The sequence below is a fragment of the Balaenoptera ricei genome, chromosome 8 (assembly GCF_028023285.1).
Source record: "Balaenoptera ricei isolate mBalRic1 chromosome 8, mBalRic1.hap2, whole genome shotgun sequence".
In the NCBI taxonomy this organism is placed as follows: domain Eukaryota; kingdom Metazoa; phylum Chordata; class Mammalia; order Artiodactyla; family Balaenopteridae; genus Balaenoptera; species Balaenoptera ricei.
In genome coordinates, this window is record NC_082646.1 from 106,232,545 (window position 1) to 106,253,837 (window position 21,293).

The 21,293-nt window shown below is 61.5% G+C and overlaps 1 protein-coding gene across 2 annotated transcripts; it reads left to right on the forward strand.

Annotated features, from left to right (window-relative positions):
- The first annotated feature begins 3,986 nt into the window (after positions 1 to 3,986).
- Positions 3,987 to 21,290, forward strand: PLCB3 (phospholipase C beta 3). 2 transcript variants are annotated; one of them, XM_059931895.1, is made up of 32 exons: positions 3,987 to 4,198; positions 6,911 to 6,988; positions 7,256 to 7,324; positions 7,414 to 7,554; positions 7,794 to 7,873; positions 7,988 to 8,041; positions 8,132 to 8,207; positions 8,315 to 8,415; positions 8,955 to 9,121; positions 9,195 to 9,341; positions 10,244 to 10,484; positions 10,690 to 10,774; positions 10,850 to 11,036; positions 11,840 to 12,045; positions 12,953 to 13,049; positions 13,130 to 13,214; positions 13,531 to 13,655; positions 13,988 to 14,142; positions 14,222 to 14,383; positions 15,054 to 15,153; positions 15,243 to 15,347; positions 15,584 to 15,675; positions 16,908 to 17,061; positions 17,147 to 17,182; positions 17,300 to 17,492; positions 17,911 to 18,052; positions 18,143 to 18,219; positions 18,332 to 18,421; positions 18,514 to 18,571; positions 18,850 to 18,936; positions 19,025 to 19,244; positions 20,332 to 21,290. In XM_059931895.1, the coding sequence occupies exons 1-31, from the start codon at positions 4,100 to 4,102 to the stop codon at positions 19,226 to 19,228; spliced, it is 3,693 nt and encodes a 1,230-aa protein (XP_059787878.1). In that variant the 5' UTR covers positions 3,987 to 4,099; the 3' UTR covers positions 19,229 to 19,244; positions 20,332 to 21,290. The 2 variants fall into 2 exon arrangements, with proteins under 2 accessions (XP_059787878.1, XP_059787877.1); XM_059931894.1 differs by lacking the exon at positions 20,332 to 21,290 and having other exon boundaries at positions 19,025 to 19,634.
- The last annotated feature ends 3 nt before the right edge of the window (positions 21,291 to 21,293 follow it).

Here is a 21,293-nt window from a genome sequence, read left to right on the forward strand (position 1 = left end):
ATAATAACAGCTGACCCTAATGAGAGTTCCTCCGGTCGGTTCCACATAGCCGGTTCCAGTGTGAGGGCACCTCACTCGCTCTCCGGTAGATCCTCGCCCTGCGGCCTCCTCTGTCCTTCAGATCTCACAGGCGCCTTATCTGGCCCACCTCTCTTAAGCAGACCGTGCGTCTCATTCCCGCACCTGCTTTGATTTTCCATATTTTTAAATAGTGTCTCTCATTCATTTGTTCATTGTCTGTCTCCCATTTCTCAACTATGAGCTCCATGAGGCCGAGACCTGTCTGGACCTTGTTTACTGCTGATGCCCATGGCTGAGTGCGCCTGCTGGGCTTCAAACCCACATGCATCGTGCAAATTACCTGACTCTTGAACTCTCAGCACCTAGGTCAGACTCATAGTAGCTGTTCGATAACTATTGGTTGAACAAATGACCGAATGAAGGAATGAATGGCTTCTTCTGTGCATCCATTTCCTCTGAAGGCTGTGGCAAAGATTAAATAGGAAAGTGCATGGAAGATTCAAGGACTGAACCACAGGGGTTAAGTCACACAGCCAGACAGATGGAGCTCAGCTTGTATACCCAGGTCCCCTGACACAAAATCACTACTCATACCACTGCACAAGGCTGTGGAGCTCTGTTTGGGATACTTCCACAGACAGCAGGCTCACCCTCTGCAGTCCCAACCAGAGTCTCAGGGTCTGAGAGGCAGTAAGTCCCAACCCCTCACAGACACCCTCTCTCTGGATGCCAGAGAAGTCCTCTGCAGTAGGTGGAGTTCAGAGAGAGGTTGACACTGGCCCAGGGTCACACAGCTGGTGCTGCAGACAAACTCAAACCTAGGACTGTAGGCTTACCTTGTAGCTGTGGAGAATAGACAATGAGAAGGCGCTGCTGAGAATGGTGTGTGTGGTGATGGTGGTGGTGGGATTCAGGCCAGGGTAGGGGGCAGGTTAATGTGGCTCGGTGACGGGCTGACACCTCCTCCCTCTCCAGCCCCCATTCTGGCCTTAGCCTCCCTTTGGCCAGCCTGGGGGGCCAGGGAAGGACTGACCCTGCTCTTGCGGATTAGGCAGGACCCACTCTTTCAAAGAGAGCCCCATCCCCAGCCTGGCCTCTGGCTCTGAGCTTGGCCTGATGGGAGAAGCAACTTACCCACGTCCAAATTCCCCACCACACCCCACCTCACCCCACTGGGGCGGGTCTGTTCTTTCTGAACTGGAGCATTGATTCAGGCCTTGGGGAGCTCACAGTTACAAGAGAGGATATACCGTAGCTTGTTGTGGGAGTGAAACCTACTGGCGGTGAAGACCTGGGTACCAGCCCCAGCTCTGCACCCCCCAGATGCTATGACCCTCAGCAATGATCTTCCTGTCCCTCCTCCCCTCAAGGCTGGTGTGAAGGCCTCCGGTCATGTCCAAATTTCAGGGGTCCCCTGAGGATTCTCTAGGCTGAACAGGGAAGAGCCAGGGATGCTTTTCCTGACTCTCCCTCTCTCCACCTCCTGTGCTACCCCCAGGGCACTCCCAGATTCCTGGGGCTGACTCCCCTGCACATCCAGCCCCTTCCCATGGCCGCCTACCCTGTGAACAGTTAGCGCAGATGGCCATGACGGCCTGCAGCTGTCTTGGAGGCTGGGCTGCCCAGCACAGAACCTTGGAGTGGAAGAACTGGGTTCCAATCCTGCCTCTGCCCTAGGCTTCGAGGCCCTGGGCAAGTCACTTACCTGCCCTGAGCCTCTTCAGAGGGGCAGATTCTGCTGACTTCTGGTGGTTTGGGGCTGAGGTCAGGGCTCCAAGACCATATCCCAGCCCTTGCTCTCCTGTCTGAACCTGTCACCGCTGCTGCTCTTCATCCTTCCAGCCTCGGGCTGTGGCCTCCCCAGCCCCACCCCTCTTGGGATCCTGGCCCCCCTCCACCAGAGGGCAGCTAAGGCTGCTTTCAGCACCTCCTCAAAGCAGAGGCCCTAGGGAGGGTCCCTTGGCTGAGACCGCTCCTTTAATCAAGGGTAGAGGCCGGAAAGGCTGCCTTCCTTCCACCATTTACTGCTTGCCGAGAAACTCCATTACCATTATCAAGGCTGCAAGAAAGTGTCCGAGGAGGAAGAAGCCCTCTAATGGGGGTTGCCCTGGCCTCGGGAGACACAGGGGTGGAGGGAGAGGGGGAGGGGCTCAGGCCCAGGAAGCAGGCTCCCATCCTGTTTTCCAAGGAGCTGCTGCCTAGAGCTTCTACCCCTAAACTCTAGGCCCCGCTAGCCCCCTGCCCCAGAGCTGATCCATGCCCTTTCCTCCTTCCTCCCCCTTGTCCCCACAGCCTGCTCTCACTCCTTAGAGATCCAGCTGTCTACACCTAGGGGTCATCTCATACTCATTTGACTATTTCATCCTCTGACAACCTTCACCTTCTGGACAAGGTGACTGAGGCACAGAGAGACGAGGTTCTGCCGGTAGACTTGAACCCAAGTCAGCGGGAGCAGAGGCCAATCTCTACCCGGCATGGCTCTGCCCAATGAGAGACCCCGTAGTCCCTGAGTCTCTGAGGGCTATGGCTCTGTTGCTCTGGTGAGAGAGGACAAGGATCACAAGTCCTGTCCCCCTTTCTTTGTCTCTTCAAGGGCAAGGAGTAAAGGCAGGACATAAACCGGCCTTCAAGACAGAGGGCTGCAATCTTCCTATGAAGCTGTGTGACCTTGGGCAAGTCCTTTCCCCTCTCTGCGCCTCAAGTAGAGATAATAATCACACCCCACAGGGCCTCAGCCGAAGGCTAGGAGATCTGTTAGGTTAGAGTTGGTACCCAACATGGTGGGGATTTTGAGGATGGCCAGTGCTAGGCAGGGCTCCCCTTGGGGGTCTGAGAGCCTGGGGCAAAGAGGCCTGTAGGGCTGGCTCCTCCTTGACTGACCCCTCCTCCCCCAGAAGCAGCTCCATCTCTTTCTGGGTTTCTAGGTGACTTGGCTGGCCCCTCTGGATGAGTTCTACTTTAAACCTGCTGCTGCTACTGTCTCTGTATTGGGGGGGCTCCCACAGGGGCCCCCAGGCAGGAGCCCCCCCAGCCAAGCCCTGCGGGAGGGGCTGCAGCCCCCACCCATCTCAGTGCCCATGCGCCTTCCCCGCTCCCATCCCTGGCATGCAGCAGATTTCAGGGCACCTGCTGTGGGCCAGGAGTGGCAGAGCCCCTCCTCGACCCTCCTTGTTCGTGGACACCCAGGAGGCTTCTGACCCCTCTGGGCAGACGACCAGTTGTCCCCTTCTCAGTTTGCAGTCGAGAGCCCCGCAGGGACAGGCTCCAGGTTGAGCTGTGGGGGGTGTCTGCGGAACAAGAAGGGCGCTGTTCCAGGGCTCGCTCTGGAAAGCCAGGGTGCTTGGGTCCTCAAAGGGGGCGACAGGCGCCGGGCCTCCCCGGGCTAGGGACGGGGGAGGGGCGCCCGCCGGCGGAAGGCCCATTAGCTTGCTAATTGCTCTCAGGGAGGGGGGGGGGCGGGTACCGAGCTGCTGCAGAAGGGGGTGAGGCGAAGTGAGGGCAGAGAAGGGGGTGGGAGTGTCTTTTCCAGCGCTCAGCTAAGTGCTGCAGGAGTGGGGTGGGTGGCAGGTCTCTGCGCCCCCAGGCCCAAGTCCTGCTCTCCGGTAGTACCCCCCGCCCCTGCCCCTCAGAAACCTTAGCGGGCCGACCCCGGCCGGTCTTCGGCAGCGCCCTCTGCACGCAGTCCCTCCAGCTGCACCCCAACAGCCTCCCCGCCCCGAAGCGCCTTCCTCCAACCCGGGGCGGGTTCAGCTGAGCCACCCCCAGCGAAGTGCCCCAGTCCGGGCGTGCCTCCGCCCCATCCCTCCTCTGGCTGCAGTCGCCACCCCGGCCGCCAGGGGGAGCCGACGCGGGGCGGGCGGGCCCGACGCCGGGGGAGGGGGCGGGGCCGCTGCGGCCCCGCCCCCGCCCCGCCCCGGCCGGGCCCCGCCGATTCTCTGGTCTGTCCCGGACAGACTGGCGGGCGGGCGGTGACGCCGCCGGGCCGGAGCGGGCCGCGCGGGAGCGCGCGGAGGGAGCAGCGGCGCCGTCGGGTCCCCGTCGGGGCTCCGTGGGTCCCCGACCCGCCCCCGGCCCAGCTATGGCGGGCGCCAGGCCCGGCGTCCACGCGCTGCAGCTAGAGCCGCCCACCGTCGTGGAGACCCTGCGGCGCGGGAGTAAGTTCATCAAATGGGACGAGGTAAGTGCAGGGGCCCCCTGCTCCGCCCAGATCCGGGGACTCCCTCACCCCAGCTCCGCCAGACGCCGGGGACCCCCAGCCCAGACTGGCCTGGCCACCGCCCCCCCACCCCCCATCCCAGCCTGGCTGCGCTCCGGAAACTTGAGTCCCCAGTCGTCCTCGTAATGAAGACTCTGTCCCCCACCCCCCACTCCAGTCCCTCATCTGCGGAAAATTTGGCGTTCATTCCTTGGCCCAGAGATTTCGAACCCCAGTAAATTCCAGCCCCCCACTTTTCTCTGGCTCTTCTCACCTCTCCCGGCCGGTCTAATTCTGGTTCCCCCAACCCTGGCCTGGTCCCCAGACCCCTGCCCGGCACTGGACAGTCTGGCTCAAGAACCATAGCCCCCAGTCTGGTTCTGTGTACCCCCATTCTGAGTGGGTGCCTCTGGGACCCTACTCTTCCCAGTGCCCTAGTCTGAACATTGTTCTCCATTCATCACTTTTTCACCCTATTCTGGCTGGCACCCCTTTGCCCTGCTTCTGGATCCCAGCCCAGCTCGCTGCTCAGGTGGGAGCACCAAGTCACCCCCCTAGTGGAGACTGTGCCCCCCCCCCAAGTTCCTCCACCCCGGGGGAACTTTGCTCTCCACTTCTTAGCATCGGGACTTTGAACCCCAATAGATCCTGACTCCCCCTCCCCCCCCCTTTACCTGACCTGCCCCTGGAGCTTCCCAGAGGCCCCGCTCCCACCTGCGGCTCTGCGAGCTGTCCTGCACCTCACCCTCGTTTTCACACCGCCCCCTTCTCTGCCCCCTGGGCCCCTCCTTCCCCGGGGCTTTCCCCCCCGCCTGCCGGAGCTGCCTTGCTGCTCCTTCCCAGCCAGGCCGGAGGCCTGGAAGACTCGGCTCCTTTCCGTCTGGGTGGGGCGGGTAGGCGTGAGAGCTGGGGGGAGGGGCTGGGGGCGTGGCCTGAGGTAACAGGTGTGCCATAGAGGGGTGCCCCGGCGCCCCTGGGGCTAGGGGAGACCCCTCCCCCCAGGCCGGCTTGAAGGGAAAAGTTTCTCCTTTTCCTTCCAGTGTGATAAACCCAAATAAGGAAGTGGGAACAGGGAGAGGGCCCTGGGGGTGGGGTGGGGGTTGCTGACAGGGACTTGGGGCCTGAGAACCTGGGGCCTGGGCTGCCTTTGAAGACCAGACCCCTGAGGAGGGGGAGAGGGAGGCCCTGGAGGCAGTACCCACAGAACTCCCCCCTCATCACACTCCTGGGGGGCCCTGAGCCCAGGGCAGGGTTGGTAATCCCAGAGAGGGGCTGAGGATGGGTGTCAGCACAGTGAGGTGGGGAGGCCCAAGCATCACAACAGTTCCCAAGCCTCCTATCCCCTCGGCCCCCAGATCAACCTCCTGTCCTTTGTAAGTAAAGGCTGAGATGGGCGGGGCTAGTGCAGTCCCCGTTCTCCAGAAGATGAAAACTGAGTCTGGAGAATGGAGGCTAATCCCAGGCCCCACAGTGGGGTTGTGGCTGAGGTCAGGAGCTGGGAGTCTGGCAGGGGTCCTGGTTCCCTGCTTCCCAAACCTCGGGACTCTGGAGCCATACTGCCTGCATGCAAATCTTGGCTCCTCTTCTTGACGTTAGGCAAACTAGGTAGTCTCTCTGTGCCTCAGTCTCCTCACCTGTAAGATGGGAAGAACAAGAGTGCAAACCTCGTAGGTTGTTAGGAGGACTAAGTGAGCACCTAGATATTGAGCGCTTAGACCCGTACCTGGCAAGCAGTAGGGGCGGCGTCAGGGTGAGCTGTTGTTACGACCATAGGATCGTCCACCAGTGAGCAGCAGCTTGGGGTGGCACCAAGGTGAGGCAGCGTCTTCTCTTGGCCTGGGGCAGGAGAGTTCTACCTGGGGCCACGTGGTCACTTGGGCCCTGGCCGAGTCTAAGCCTCTGATGACACCACCCCCTCCCCCACTGCTGCTGGTCCTGAGTCACACAGGGTGGCCCTCCTCAGAAAATGGGGCCAGTGCACCCCTTTCTACCCTCCTGCCAGCCAGGGCTGTTGGAGCGAGAACAGAATTCACTGTCTAGTCCTGAGGGCAGGGTGAGTCCCCTTCCGAGGGGACTTAGTCTGTGCTCTGTAGGATGGGACGAGCCTCGAAGCTGTGAGGCTCCAGTGGGGCGCAGGGTTGGGGGGGGTGATGGACTTTGAAGCAGACGTAAGGGGCGGCTGGTCTTCATGGGGACCCGAGGGACACAGAAGGACCGTGGGGGTCAGGCTTCCAAACCCTCTTCTTTCATTCCATAAATATTCCCAAGGGGGCTGTGAGGGCTTCAGCCACCAGGGAGCTCTCAGACCTTATGAGGAAACTGAGCCCAGGCTTGGGGTCTGGGGAGGCCTCCCCAAGGAGGCAGGTCAGATTTCGGGGATAGAGAAGGAAGGGAGAATATCCTTGCAAAGGAGCAATGATGCAAAGACTGGAGGTGGGGAAAGGGTAGTTAGTGGTCCATGTGACAGAGTCTTAGGGCAAGAGAGCAGTGGGGCTGGGAGGGGACTAGGACCTCAGCTTTGTCCTGAGGACTCGAGGGAGCCACAGAGGACCTATGGGCTGGCTGAGGCTTCGTCTTCGCTCACTGAGAGAAAGACTGGGGCGGGGGGGAAAGGTATGGCCCCAGGGGGGTCCAGGGACCAAACCTGGGCGGCGGCCCTCACCCCCTGACCCCTGCCGTCCATCTCGTCCCCAGGAGGCCTCCAGTCAGAACCTGGTAACTCTGCGCGTGGACCCCAGTGGCTTCTTCCTGTACTGGACAGGACCCAACATGGTGAGGGCGGGTGCTGGTGCAGCTTGCTCAGGTCTAGGGCTCCCACCCCAGACCCCCGAAACCACCCCCAGCCCCCGCCCATGGGGGTGGGGCCCCGCTGCTGCCTGACCTCTCCCACGGTTCCCTGGACAGGAAGTGCTAAGGGCGGGGGCTGAGGCTGGGGCTCCAGCAGGGGGTGGACACTCCCTGGCCTGGGTGGGGAGCCTGGGGGCTCCCAGCTGTCACCCTGTAGCCTCTCAGACCTCCCCTGGCATCTGGTTTCCCCAGGAGGTGGACACGCTGGATATCAGTTCCATCAGGGACACGAGGACAGGCCGTTATGCCCGCCTACCCAAGGTGAGTGATGGGGGCTCAGGACTCAGGATGGGAGTGAGGCTGTGGGGGATGGGGACAACCCTCTTCACCCTTGGTTTTCACCTTCTCAGGACCCCAAGATTCGGGAGGTGTTGGGCTTTGGGGGCCCTGATGCCCGGTTGGAGGAGAAGTTGATAACAGTGGTGGCCGGGCCAGACCCGGTGAATACATCATTCTTGAACTTCATGGCCGTGCAGGATGACACAGCCAAGGTGGGCTAGGATTGATGGCTCGGCCTGGGGGAGCTACAGCCTCACTTGCTGAGTCAGCCATCACTTAGTAGGCACCTGTTGTGTACTAGGCTGATCTCTGCCCCTGTTTTTAATCATCCTCTGACAAAGTGGTATTTAAGCACTTAGTGCGTGCCAGACCTAGTTCTGGGCATGGGCTGTGGCTGGGCCAGCCCCTCTGTGCCCCCCTCACCCCCTCTCCCCGGATCCTGACCCCTCAGGTCTGGTCCGAGGAGCTGTTCAAGCTGGCTATGAACATCCTGGCTCAGAACGCCTCCCGGAACACCTTCTTGCGCAAAGCGTGAGCCCTGGGCCTGCCCCGGGGCGGCCGGGTTGGGGGGGTGCATCGGGGACGGGGGGGGGGGGGGTTCAGGTAGCTGTTCCCAGGGCGTGACCCTTCCACCTGTGTCCCCAGGTACACGAAGCTGAAACTTCAGGTGAACCAGGATGGACGGATCCCTGTCAAGAAGTGAGCACCCCTTTCCCTCAGCACCTTCTCTGCTTTTCTGACCTTGGTGACCTTTGCCCCCACTGACCCTAACCCCTCCCATCTGCTCAGCATCCTGAAGATGTTCTCAGCAGACAAGAAGCGGGTAGAAACTGCGCTGGAATCCTGTGGCCTCAATTTCAACCGGGTGAGGGGGCTGGGGCCAGGGGCCAGGGTTGGGGGGTGTCACGGTGGGCGCCTGCTCTTTGAGGGCTGGCTGTCCCTGGGTTCTCACCCTCCACTCCTGGCCCCTAGAGCGAGTCCATCCGGCCTGACGAGTTTTCCTTGGAAATCTTTGAGCGGTTCTTGAACAAGCTTTGTCTGCGGCCGGACATTGACAAGATCCTGCTGGAGATGTGAGCAGGGCTGGGCCTGCCTCCCAGCCCCCCATACACCGTGTCTGGCCTCTGCTGGCATTCCTTCCAGTTCAAGGGAGGGGAAGTGGAGCTGTCGGGGTCTCTGTGTGCTGGAGCTGTGCCTGTGCTCAGAGCTGCCTTGCCTGGGGCTCTGTCGTGGACAGTTCTATGCTGACCCTTGGCCGGGGTTGCTGTCATCTGCACACACTGGGGCTGAGGACCCAGTGGCTCAGATGTGTTGTCGGTGAGGGCTGGAGCTGAGATCGGGTCCAGGACCTGGAAGCGTGGTGTGGTGGGCCAAGCACTTGGTGGCTTCCAAAGCCCTTGCTGGCTTCCAAAGCCCTTGCTGATACCAATGGCAGCACCAAATGGTTAGGAGAGCGGATGGGGAAACTGAGGCCCAGAGGGGCCAGCAACTTGCCCAAGTCCCAGTCAGAGGGTTCTAGAGCCAGGCACGGCCTTCTGACTCCTCACAGGGTGAGGGTTTGGAGCAGGGGCTGGTGAGGCTCCAGCCTGACTCCACTTCCCGCCCTCTCCAGAGGCGCCAAGGGCAAACCATACCTGACGCTGGAGCAGCTCATGGACTTCATCAACCAGAAGCAACGGGACCCGAGGCTCAATGAAGTGCTGTACCCGCCTCTGCGGCCCTCCCAGGCCCGGCTGCTTATCGAGAAGTATGAGCCCAACCAGCAATTCCTGGAGAGAGGTGAGCCGGCGTGGGAGCTGGGGGCAAGGCGGGAGGGCCCCAGCTGCCCCTGCTGACCCCACCCCGCCCCCAGACCAGATGTCCATGGAGGGCTTCAGCCGCTACCTGGGAGGTGAGGAGAACGGCATCCTGCCCCTAGAGGCCCTGGATCTGAGCACAGACATGACCCAGCCGCTCAGTGCCTACTTCATCAACTCCTCACACAACACCTATCTCACGGGTGAGCAAGCCCATCCTAGCGTGACCTCTGCCCTCTGCCCTCTGGCCCTTAGACTGCTTCCCTCCTTTTGGGGTGGCCCCTGCTAGGGATACACGCCGGGAACAGACTGCCTGCCCTGGGGAGTGGGCTTCTGTGCATGGGTTTCTCGGGGTGGTCCAGGAGGCTTCCCTGGGGGAAGGGCTGAGGCCTGCATCTGCCCCGGGAAGGAACAGCCTGTGCGTAGGCCTGGGAGCAGGAGACCCTTTGGTGCTCTTAAGCAGAAAGGAGGCTGAGAGGTGGGGTGGGGCAGGGTGGAGCAGGGTGGGGCGGGGACTGGGGCAGGTAGAGATGAGAGGGACCCCGGGGGCACAGAAGGAATGGGAAGAATTTGGGCTGATCCTAAGTGAGTGGGAAGGCTTCTTGCAAGGTGTTTAGCAGGGAGAGGTGACGTGACCTGGTATGTTTTTAGAAGGATGATGCCAGGTGCTTCGCAGAGATTGGATGGGAGGCGGGGAGGGGCCTGCTGTCCCCAGGAGGAGGTGATGGAGGCTGTTCCAGGGCAGCAGCGGTGGAGGGAGGAAGGGGAAGTGAGGGGCCATGGGGGTGTTGGGGCTGACTCCCCGGTTCAGGCTGGTGGGATGGGGGTGGTGGGTGTTTATCGGAGAGAGGGTGAGACCTGGAGGAGGAGCCAGCCTGTCAGCCGGTGCTGGTGGATGCCGACTCTACCCGGCTTTGGGACTTCGGGGAGAGATGGTGCTGGTTCCACAGCGAATTAAGGAGTGGTCAGAAGCTGGCCAGACAGAGCGTGCCAGGGCCAGGCCACCCCCGGGGCTCTGCGTCCCCAGCATGGCCCGGTTCAGCGCAGGCCTGGGGAAGAGGGCGAGGCTGGCGGGGTGGCCGTGGTGACGGAGCCTCGCCCCCAGCGGGGCAGCTGGCGGGAACCTCGTCGGTGGAGATGTACCGGCAGGCACTGCTGTGGGGCTGCCGCTGCGTGGAGCTGGACGTGTGGAAAGGGCGGCCGCCTGAGGAGGAGCCCTTCATCACCCACGGCTTCACCATGACCACGGAGGTGCCGCTGCGAGACGTGCTGGAGGCCATTGCGGAGACCGCCTTCAAGACCTCGCCCTACCCCGTCATCCTCTCCTTTGAGAACCACGTGGACTCGTGAGTGGGCCCCTGACCCTGGGACCCCGATCCTGGCCTGGGGACCCCTGGTGACCCAGAGACAACCACCTCACCATGGCACTGTTGGACTGCTCCTGTGACCTCTGACCTTGGGATCTTTCACTGACCCTGCCGGCCTCTGACCTACCCTGGGGACCTCAGCTTCACCCCCAAGAACCTCTGACCTCTGACCTTGGCCCCACAGGGCAAAGCAGCAGGCCAAGATGGCTGAGTACTGCCGCTCCATCTTTGGGGACGCACTGCTCATCGACCCCCTGGACAAGTACCCGGTATGGGGCACAGAGCCGGGGCGGGGCATGGGGGTGAGGGCGCCCAGCAGACCCTGACCTGTCCGTGCCCACCAGCTGGCCCCGGGCATCCCCCTGCCCAGCCCCCAGGACCTGATGGGCCGCATCCTGGTGAAGAACAAGAAGCGGCACCGGCCCAGCACTGGCGTTCCCGACAGCTCCGTGCGCAAGCGGCCGCTAGAGCAGAGCAACTCGGCCCTGAGCGAGAGCTCTGCCGCCACCGAGCCCTCCTCGCCCCAGCTCGGTACGGCCCTGGCCCGACCTTCGACCCCAGTCCTGACCCTAGCCTCCCACTTCGCCGAGCTCAGCCCTCCCTGGGGATGCTCTCTCTGCTCCCAACCTGACCTCCCTCCTCACCAAGCCGCTCGCCACCGCTCAGCTGAGTATGGGACCTCTGACCCCTGACCCCAGGTGCTCACCTCACTGAACTTCACCCCAGTTGGATTTGGCTCCATCCGCCTCCTGACCCCTCAATCTCAACCTCCACCTCGCACCTCACAGAGCCCTCCCCCTCAACCAGGTTATGACTCTGAATTCTGACCTCTGACCTCAATCACCTCTCACCTAAACCACCTCTCTCCTGAGACCCCTACTGAGTCTACCCACCCAGCTGGTTCTAATTTCAGCTCACCCTGGACCTCTCACTTTACTGAGGTCCGGCTTACATCCGACCCCTGAGTGCTCACCTCACTACGCGCCCTCACTGGCTGTGGCCCTCACTGACCCCTGACTTGGAACCCCACCTTGTCATCCTTTACCCCCACCGTCAAGGCTGTTGTACCCCAGTTCTCACCCTTCTGAGCCACGCTACCTACCTCCCTGCTGGATATAACTCTGCATCCTGATCTTTGACCTTTGATTCCTCTACACCATCGTTCGGTTTGATCCTATCCAGCTCCTGAGCTCCCCTCGTCCCCCAGCTACACTGCTCTGAGGGTACCCCTTGACTCCGTGAGTCGCCTCTACACACTGGGCACAACTCCTCCTGGCTCCTGTGTGTCTGTGTGTGCCCTGACCCCCGACCTCCTGTGGCCTCGTCCTCTGCAGGGTCCCCCAGCTCTGACAGCTGCCCAGGCCTGAGCAATGGGGAGGAGGTGGGCCTTGAGAAGCCCAGCCTGGAGCCTCAGAAGTCTCTGGGTGAGGAGAGTTTGCAGCGGGGCCCTGATGCTCTTGGATCTGCCTACCGTGAGGATGAGGAAGAGGATGAGGAAGAGGAGGAACAGACGGACCCCAAAAAGCCGACCACCGACGAGGTCAGGCCTACAGGCAGGAAGAGGGGGTGGTGGCACATCTTCACTTCCCAAGTGTTTGCTGAGCCCTGACTGTGCCAGGCACAGCACCGGGTGCTGGGTCCGCTCGCGATCAGATGTTATCCCTGCGCTCCCAGAGTTCAGAGGGGGGAGTGTGTGGAGTGGGGGAGGGGTCTTAGATAAACAGGCACGGAAGCGAGTGTGAAATTGTGTTCAGGACGTGGGCCGGGAGGAGTGAGTTAGGGTGCAGAACTGGGGGGAGGAGGGGGAGTCGGACCTCAGCAGGGACGTTGGGTGAGCAGACCTGAGGAAGAGGGAGCACTGTGCAAAGGCCCTGTGGCAGGGCCAGAGAGTGCAGGGGGAGGGGGCAGTGCAAGACGAGGGAGCGCTGAGTTTTGAGGAGAGAAGGTGACAGAGAAGGTCAATCATGAGATTGGGTTTGAGAGGGGCCCAGAGTGGGGAAGGGTGGGGGCAGCCATGGTCGAGCTCAGGTAGCAGGGCTTGAGCTTGAGGCTCTTGTGAGCCACCCAAGAGGAGATGGCAGGTGGTGGTTGGAAATGAGACTGGGGATGGAAATTTGGGGCTCAGCTGCATGTGAATAATTGAACCCCTGGGGTTGGGTGGGGAGTTCCAGCTTCTAAGGATCAGGGAGGTAGAAGGCAAGCCAGGAAGGTGGGGTCCAGGGCACATTGGAGAGGCCCAGAGAGAAGGCTGCGGGGCAGATGGGACCTGGACTGACAGGCCGTGGCCAGGCTGGGGTTGGGGTCTTCGCTGAGAGAACTGGGCAGTGTGATTGCAGGGCTGGGAGGAGGGTCAGTGCCTCCTTTGTGGTGGGGGGGGGCAGGTGAGGGAACTTCCAACTGATGGCTGGGGGCCATGGGACCGCTGACCCTGCATTTGGGGGCCACAGGGCACTGCCAGCAGTGAGGTCAATGCCACTGAGGAAATGTCGACACTTGTCAACTACATCGAGCCCGTCAAGTTCAAGTCCTTCGAGGCTGCTCGAAGTGAGTGGGGTGAGAGGTGGAGGAGTGGGAGGGGGTCTGGCCCTGCCAGGCCTGACCCCCTCCCACTCCCCACCCCCCAGAGAGGAACAAGTGCTTTGAGATGTCATCCTTTGTGGAGACCAAGGCCATGGAGCAACTGACCAAGAGCCCCATGGAGTTTGTGGAGTATCCTTCCGCGTTGCTAGGGCTGGCGGGGTGGGGCTACTCACTTGGAGGCTGGCTCAGATTGTTCTGACCCCACCCGTAGCACCTGCGCAGGATCCTGATGCTCTAGCACCCCGCTCTGGGTTTTGAGCAGGCCTGGGAGACTGTGTAGGGCCTAGGCCGAGAAGCGGGGGACTGAAGGGGCAGCTTGAGCAAAGGCGGGGAGGCGGGTTCACAGGAGCTGAGGATGGGCCTGGAGCACTGGGCTCGAGGCAGAAGGCGGGGCCACTACCCGCCGGGGCCAGTACCCAGCGTGGCCCCTGACTGCCAACCTCAGATACAACAAGCAGCAGCTCAGCCGCATCTACCCCAAGGGCACACGCGTGGACTCGTCCAACTACATGCCCCAGCTCTTCTGGAACGTGGGCTGCCAGCTCGTCGCGCTCAACTTTCAGACCCTGGGTGAGTGCTGGCCTGCCTTGACCTTTGACCCCTGGCCCCCAGCCTCACTGACTTCTGCCCCATGACCCTGTTACTGTTGACTGAAGGGGCCTCTGACTGTCTAATCCCAGATCCCCAAACCCAGCCGAGACCTCGGCTGACCCTAACTCCTGACCTTGGCTGATCCTAGACCCTTCCCCTTGTCCATTCTTTCCTGAGTCTGGATCCTTGATGCCATTTGATCTGACCTGAACGACTCCTGGTCCCCCCTCTGCACGGCACTGTTCTTCCTGACCCCTGACCCCTGACCCCATTTGACCTGCTGACCCTCCCCCTCCCCCTGTTGCCCCCAGACGTGGCCATGCAGCTCAACGTGGGCGTGTTCGAGTACAACGGGCGCAGTGGCTACCTACTCAAGCCCGAGTTCATGCGGCGGCCGGACAAGTCCTTTGACCCCTTCACCGAGGTCATCGTGGACGGCATCGTGGCCAATGCCGTGCGGGTCAAGGTGGGACCAGGGAGGGCTCAGGCCAGGATGTCCTGGGGATGGGACTCTCAGCAGCCTCCTCACCCTCCTGGCCCCCCAGGTGATCTCGGGGCAGTTCCTGTCCGACAGGAAGGTGGGCATCTACGTGGAGGTGGATATGTTCGGCCTCCCCGTCGACACGCGGCGCAAGTACCGCACTCGAACCTCTCAGGGGAACTCGTTCAACCCCGTGTGGGATGAGGAGCCCTTCGACTTCCCCAAGGTGAGCCCCGCGCCTGCGCCTTCCCCGGCGCCAGGAGCTGCAGCCCAGACCTGCCGGGCTCTCTTAGTGGGGGGACGGGAACCGGGAGCACCGGTGGCGGTTGGGGATGCGAAGGTGGGCGTGCCCCGGCACCTCAAGGCTGGGCCTGTCACCTCGAGGCCCCACCCCGGGTCCTGCAGGTCCCCGCATCAGGCTCACACTCCCTTCCCTCTGTGGGGTGAGAGGAGAGGACAGGAAGCTGAGCCAGCAGGAGGTCCCACAGCGGGGAGTGGGTGCCGCCCACCCCGTCTCCCAGGCAGGAGGGACTTGCTCCAAGCTCACCCCAGCTTCTCCCTGCCCCCCAAATGGATGGGCCCTCTGCAGCCTGCTGGGGTGGGGCGTGGCCTCAGGCCCAGACGCATGGCTCACTCCAGTTTCTAAGCTGGCAGTGACCAGACCTGTCCCACCATAGCGATGCCTGGAGGGGTCCATCTGCCTGTTCTCTTGACTCAGGGCTCTGGTGGAAGCTGGTCATCCCTTTGGCGAGGTCACAGAGGTGTGGGTCCACCACTGGCTCAGTGGCGATGGTGACTGATGGTCAGTGGTTGGGTCAGATTGTCCAAGGGCCCACTCTGGGTGTCAGCCTTGGTGGCTGTGGTCAGCTGCAGCTCAGACCAGTCTGGGCCCTCAGGTGGTGCTGCCCACGCTGGCTTCGCTGCGCATCGCGGCCTTTGAGGAGGGTGGCAAGTTCGTGGGGCACCGGATCCTGCCTGTCTCTGCCATCCGCTCAGGTGAGGCCACTTGGGCTCTGGGCAGCGTGGGGGGCAGGGTGTGTGGGGACCTATTGGGGCGCAGCCACCTTGCCCTCCCGCCCTCCCAGGGTACCACTACATCTGCCTGCGGAACGAGGCCAACCAGCCGCTGTGCCTGCCGGCCCTGCTCATCTACACTGAGGCCTCTGACTACATCCCCGATGACCACCAGGGTGAGCTGGAGGGAGCTGGGGCGGGGCAGGCCAGGCCAGGCAGGGTGGGGACAAGGACACCACCAGGGCCTGGGAGTGGCTGGGACTGGTGGCCCCAACTGAGGGTGGTAAACAGAGCTGAGGGTGGGTTCTGTGCTCCCTCCGTCCCTCCGTGAGACCAGAGCCGGGGAAGGCTGGTCCGGAGGCTGGCTCCGGGGGTTTTGTCTCTGAGACCCTTGCCCTCTGCTCCCACCCAGACTACGCAGAGGCCCTGATCAATCCCATCAAGCATGTCAGCCTGATGGACCAGAGGGCCAAGCAGCTGGCCGCCCTCATTGGGGAGAGTGAGGTGAGCCAGGGCAGGTCGGGGGCAGGCAGGAGGCAGCAGGGCTCAGGCTCACCTGGACCCTGGGGGCCCCTGGGGGTCGGGGTGTGGGTGGGGTAGGGTGGTGAGGGCTGACCTCTGGGCCCAGCCCTGGTGGAGAAGCACCCTGCAGCCTTCTCTGCTCTCCTCCACCTGCACCGTCCCATGCCACTTCCAGCTGGTGGTCTGGCTCTTCTCCCCAAGTGGGGCTGTTCTCTGCCTGCTTCAGACGCTAACTTCATGCAGTTACCCACACCGTCCCTCCAACCCTGGGCTCCGCCTCCAACGCTGGCCTTTCTGCCCTGGTACTGGGCAGCGTGGGGCTTCAGGGCTCTCTTGTTCAATAGGCTCAGCCGTCTCTGGTTACTCTCCACATTTTAAGGAGGTGGAAACCACCCCTTTTGCATGAGAAAGGCCTTCAGGATAGTCCTGGGCTAGAACTCTTCCTGCTGCCAGCGGGTTCGAAGCCAGGGTTCAGGGCTCAGCCATGGCCGCTTCACCAGGGCAGCTGGAAACCCTGAAAGCTTTTAAAACGCGGGTCCTGGGAGCCGGGCAGTGGCTTCTGCGGGGAGGGGTCAGGAGCAGAGGCTCGCCGCAGATCTAGACCCGGTCTCACGGGGCCCCGCGGCGGGCAGGGAAGAGAGACGGCTGCCTAGAGCTGTTAGTGGGAGAGGCTGGTGCCCACTCTGCGGTCACTTCCTTCATTGATTTAATCAGGAGCTAAGCAACGAGAAAGATGAGCAGCTGTGGGCAAGGGTGGAGGGGGACTTGGAGAGGGGAGGAAACGGGGCTGGGCCAAGGCTTTCCGGAGCAATCTGGAAGTTCCTAAGCATATGCAATGAGGCCTGGCATCCTAGAGACATGACCTCACGTTATCTTCTTCATGCCTCACGTGGAAAGAGAGGTTAGAAATGCTTGTTTTATACCTCTCGTTCTCATGGAGTTGTCCCAGCAGCCCCACATTACAGAGGAGGAGTCCAGGGCCAGGCAGACTGAGGGAGGTTGTGAAGGACAGAAAGGTCTGGAGACAGGGAATTTCCTGGTGGTCCAGTGGTTAGGACTCCGCACGTTCACTGCTGTGGGCCTGGGTTCGATCCCTGGTCGGGGAACTAAGATCCCACATGCCACGTGACGTGGCCAAAAGAAAAAAAAAAAAGGGTCTGGAGAGAACAGCATTTCTGGAAAGAGCATAGAGCATTCTACTTTCTCCCCCACAGGCTCAGGCTGGCCCGGAGACAAGCCAGGAGACCCAGTCTCAGCAGCCAGGGTCCCAGCTGACCCCAAACCCCACACCCAGCCCACTGGACACCTCCCCCCGCCGGCCCCCAGGCCCCGTCACCTGCCCCACCAGCACCTCCCTCAGCAGCCCAGGTGAGGGGCGGCCTGGAGTGGGCGCAGGGGCATAGCTCTGCTGCTGGCTCCTCCAGCTTCTGACAGACTTGCTTCTGCTCTCCAGGTCAGCGCGATGACCTCATTGCCAGCATCCTCTCAGGTAGGGGGCAGGCCTGTTCTGGGGGCGGGGCTACTCCTGGAGGGGGCGGGTGCTCCTGCAGGGTTGGTCTGCCCCAGCCCAGCCTGGCCCGGCCCATCTTTGCTCTGCTGCCCACAGAGGTGGCCCCGGCTCCGCTGGATGAACTCCGAGGCCACAAGGCCCTGGTGAAGCTCCAGAGCCGGCAAGAGCGAGACTTTCGAGAGCTGCACAAGAAGCATCAGCGGAAGGCGGTTGCCCTCACACGCCGGTTGCTCGACAGCCTGGCCCAGGCCCAGGCCGAGAGCAGGTGCCGGCACCAGCCAGGTGTCCTGTGAGTGTCCAGCCTGCCTGTGTGCAAGTGTGCTGCGTGCATGGATATGAATATGAGGATGTGTGTGCACATGGGGTTTTGCACGACGTGGGCGTGGAGGGACGGCCAAGCACTGCCCCTTGACCCCAGGGAGGAGGGTTTGGTGCAAGGAAGAGAGAGGAGTCTGGGTCCCATCCTCTTTCCGCCAGGGAGCGATACCTTTTTTGAAGTCCCTGTAAGAGCGTGTTTCCAGAGACTGTTGCCCAAACAGGCTCCCAACATTTGGGTGGAGCTAACGGGCCTCCTCATTGGCGTAACAGATCCCACCCCTCTGGGCTGGCATCTCCCATTGCCTGCTGGAGTATGCCCTGTCCCCCTGCCCTCCCAGCCCAAGTCCATGTGACGACCTGAGCATCACCCAGAGGGGTTCTCTCCACAGAGGCGGGGAGGACGAGAGGGAGGAGGAGGAAGAGGTGAAGAGGTATCAAGAGTTCCAAAAGACACAGGTGCAGTGTCTGCTGGAGCTGAGGGAGGCCCAGGCGGACACAGAGGCCGAGCGGAGGCTGGAGCACCTGAGACAGGTGAGGGGGACGTGTGGCAGTGGGGGAGAGACTGCCTCCTGGACAGGCCTGTCACAGCCTGTGTCACCTGTTGGCCACCTGTGTCTATAGGCTCAGCAGAAGCTCAGGGAGATTGTCATGGATGCTCACACCACTCAGTTCAAGAGACTGAAGGAGATGAACGAGAGGTGAAGGCAGGGGATCTCATGGGCAGACGCGGGATACTCCCTGGTGCCAGGAGGAGGGCAGAGACCCCAGTCCTGCCGTTGAGCCTTTCTCTTCCCCCACTGGCTCCTCCAGGGAGAAGAAGGAACTGCAGAAGATCCTGGACAGGAAGCGCCACAACAGTATCTCAGAGGCAAAGACCAGGGAGAAACATAAGAAGGAGGCGTAAGGGCATCAGGGCCGGGAGCCATTTGGGCGCTGGGCAGGCCGGGCCGGGTGCCTGGGCACTGAGCCCATCCTGCCTTGCTCCTATGCAGGGAACTGACAGAGATTAACCGTCGGCACATCACTGAGTCGGTCAACTCCATCCGTCGGGTGAGTGAAGCTCAGGTGCCACCCTAGCCCACCCCTGTTCCTTCAGTCATCGTAAACCTGTATCCTGGGGGCCAGCCTGGTACTACGTTGCCCTAGGGGGATTTCTAGAGCCTTTTCCTTTGGGTCTGGAAGGTTTGCTATAAGAGTCATCTCAGGACCCTGGCCACACAGCTCCGGGAGCCTATGCCTGCCTGACTTCTGTGCCCAGGCAGAGCCCTGGGGTCCGGGCCCCTTCCTTAGAGACCCTTGGCTGAGCCCTTGCCCCCCCCCCCCCAAAGCTGGAGGAGGCCCAGAAGCAGCGGCAGGAACGCCTTGTGGCCACGCAGCAGCAGATTCTCCAACAGCTGACAGAAGAGGAGCCCAAGGTGAGGCCTTGGGTGAGGGGCAGGCAGGCAGCAGGTAGGCAGAGCGCCGGGTGGCCTGGCTTTGCCTGTGATACTCCTCTTCCTGCAGCTGCTGGCCCAGCTGGCCCAGGAGTGTCAGGAGCAGCGGGAGAGGCTGCCTCAGGAGATCCGCTGGAGCCTGCTGGGCGAGACGCCAGAGGGACTGGGGGACGGGCATCTGGTGGCCTGTGCCAGCAATGGTCACGCGCCTGGGAGCAGTGGGCACCTGTCTGGCGCTGATTTGGAGAGCCAAGAGGAGACTACGAAGCTCTGAACTGGCTGAGCAAGAGGTGGCCACCAGGCCAGGGTGGGCACTGGGAGGAGGGCAGGAGGCTAAGACACTAAATGCTTTTTTTTTTAAAAAAACTTTTTATGTTTAGAAATTTTATTTTTTTAAACTGGGGCGAGCACCCCACACTAACTCCCTTCCTTCACCCTCCTGGGGCCCCTTTAATCCCCAGTCCCTCCTTCCTGCCCTCAGTCCTAGGGAAGGTGCTGGGTGGGTCACTCTGGGCCAGAAGGGCCTCGCCCCCAGGACACCCACACCCTAGAGTGGGACTCATCTCCCTCACTTACCCAGGGAACAGTGGGTGGAGACTTCGAGCTCTGGGAAGTTGGGGTCACATTCTTTCTCTATCCTTTGGGGATTTTTTTACATGAATAAAAGTGGATTTCAGGGACCCTGTGTGCAGCGTGGTTTGGGGTGGGGCAGTGCTGGAGAGGACTCGGGCCCTAGATCTGGCTCTGCTACTTCTGGAGCCTCAGTTTTCTCATCTATAAAATGGGATTGTGGGCATTGTGGGATTGAGGTCAGGCCCCCAACAGAGGGTTGCTGTGTTTCAACCTTCAGACCTCCTTGCCCAGGAACTGCCTGCAGATCTTCCCAGTGACCTGACATCAGAGGCCCTCTGGCCTCCCCCAGGCTTTCCTGCCTCTATGCCCTCTGCCCTGGGCTACCACTCCTGCTCCCCTCTCCTCCTACCCCCCACCCCACCCCCACCCATTACTTTTCTCCCTCCCAGGCTCTTTTTGTCCTCCCTTCACAGAGGCTCAGGCCTCTGCTTCAGGAAGCCTCCCCTGCACCCTCTTCCTGTTGCCTGATATGACCCAAGCACCCAGCATCTTCCGCTGAGGCTGCTCCGGGCCACACAGGCAGTTGACTGTATTGGGGGATGGACCTGTTAGGGGTGGAGCTGGGCAGCTCAGAACCTGCCCAACATCAGGGGACCTGGTTGCTCTCAGCAATAGGTGGGAAGTGGATGAGCCTGGAAGTGACCCTTGGGTGAAGGGAGGCTGACAGTCACAGACACTCACAGGGGCTAGGAGACGCAGCAGCCCCCTCATCCCTGTGAGGGAGACGTTATGCCTGTTTTGCAGATGAGGAAACTGAGGCCACAACTAAGTCAAGACGTCCTGACCTGGAGGCAGGGTGGGCCTGGACCCTCTATGGCAGACTGTCTTCGGCCAGCCTGGAGGACCTGCTCCATTGCCTCCCCCTCCTGCCCTGGGACAGCGTGGAGTGGCAGAGACCCTGCAGCGAGGGTGCGGCTGGGTTCTGCAGCAGGGTCAGGCTGGCACTTCTTCAAGGCCTCTCCCAGCTTCCTGGCGCTTCCCGGGCTGCCTCCCTCCTCTAGAGGAAGGCAGCCTCTTATCTGAGCTTATCTCCTGCCAATTGAGTGTTTTCTTTCTTTGTTTTTGCTGCAACCTCAGGCAAACAGATGGGGTGGGGAGGCCAGAGAAACAGGATTTCCAGAGCGGGGCCTTCCCAGGGCTGGGGACCTCTGCCTTGGGCCCTGCTCCCTTAGGGTCAGTATCATTGCCCGGGCCTTCCCTGCTTCTGTGGTCAGTTCTGGTCCTAGCCCCAAAACTGCCCCGTCCAGGCCCCTGAGCAGCTGACTCCCATTTTCCTGACTCCACATATAAACACTACACGTCAGTCCACAGGTCCTCAAAGACCAGGCTAAACTCCAAGCTCCTGGGCATGTCATTCCGACCCTTGAGAAGCCTGGCCTCTGCAGCTCCCCCATCCTTCCAAGGATTTACTCTTTCCTCCACTGGGAATGACAGCCCCCTCCCCCATCTCCTCAAGTCTCAGCTCTAGCTCACCTCCTCCCTGAAGCCGTCCCTGACTTTACCATGCCGGAGGGAGCCGCCCTCACCCTGCTTCCAGGCCCCTGTGATAGCACTGGCTGACAGTAACTCCACTGTGAGAGGTTGGCTTTCCCCTTGCCAGGAAGCTTGGGATAGCAGGGGCTGTGGCGTAATTCATCTCTGTGTACCTAGTACAAAGTGCTGGCTGGTCTGTAGGGGGCGCCAATAAATCTTTCTGAAATTGAGCT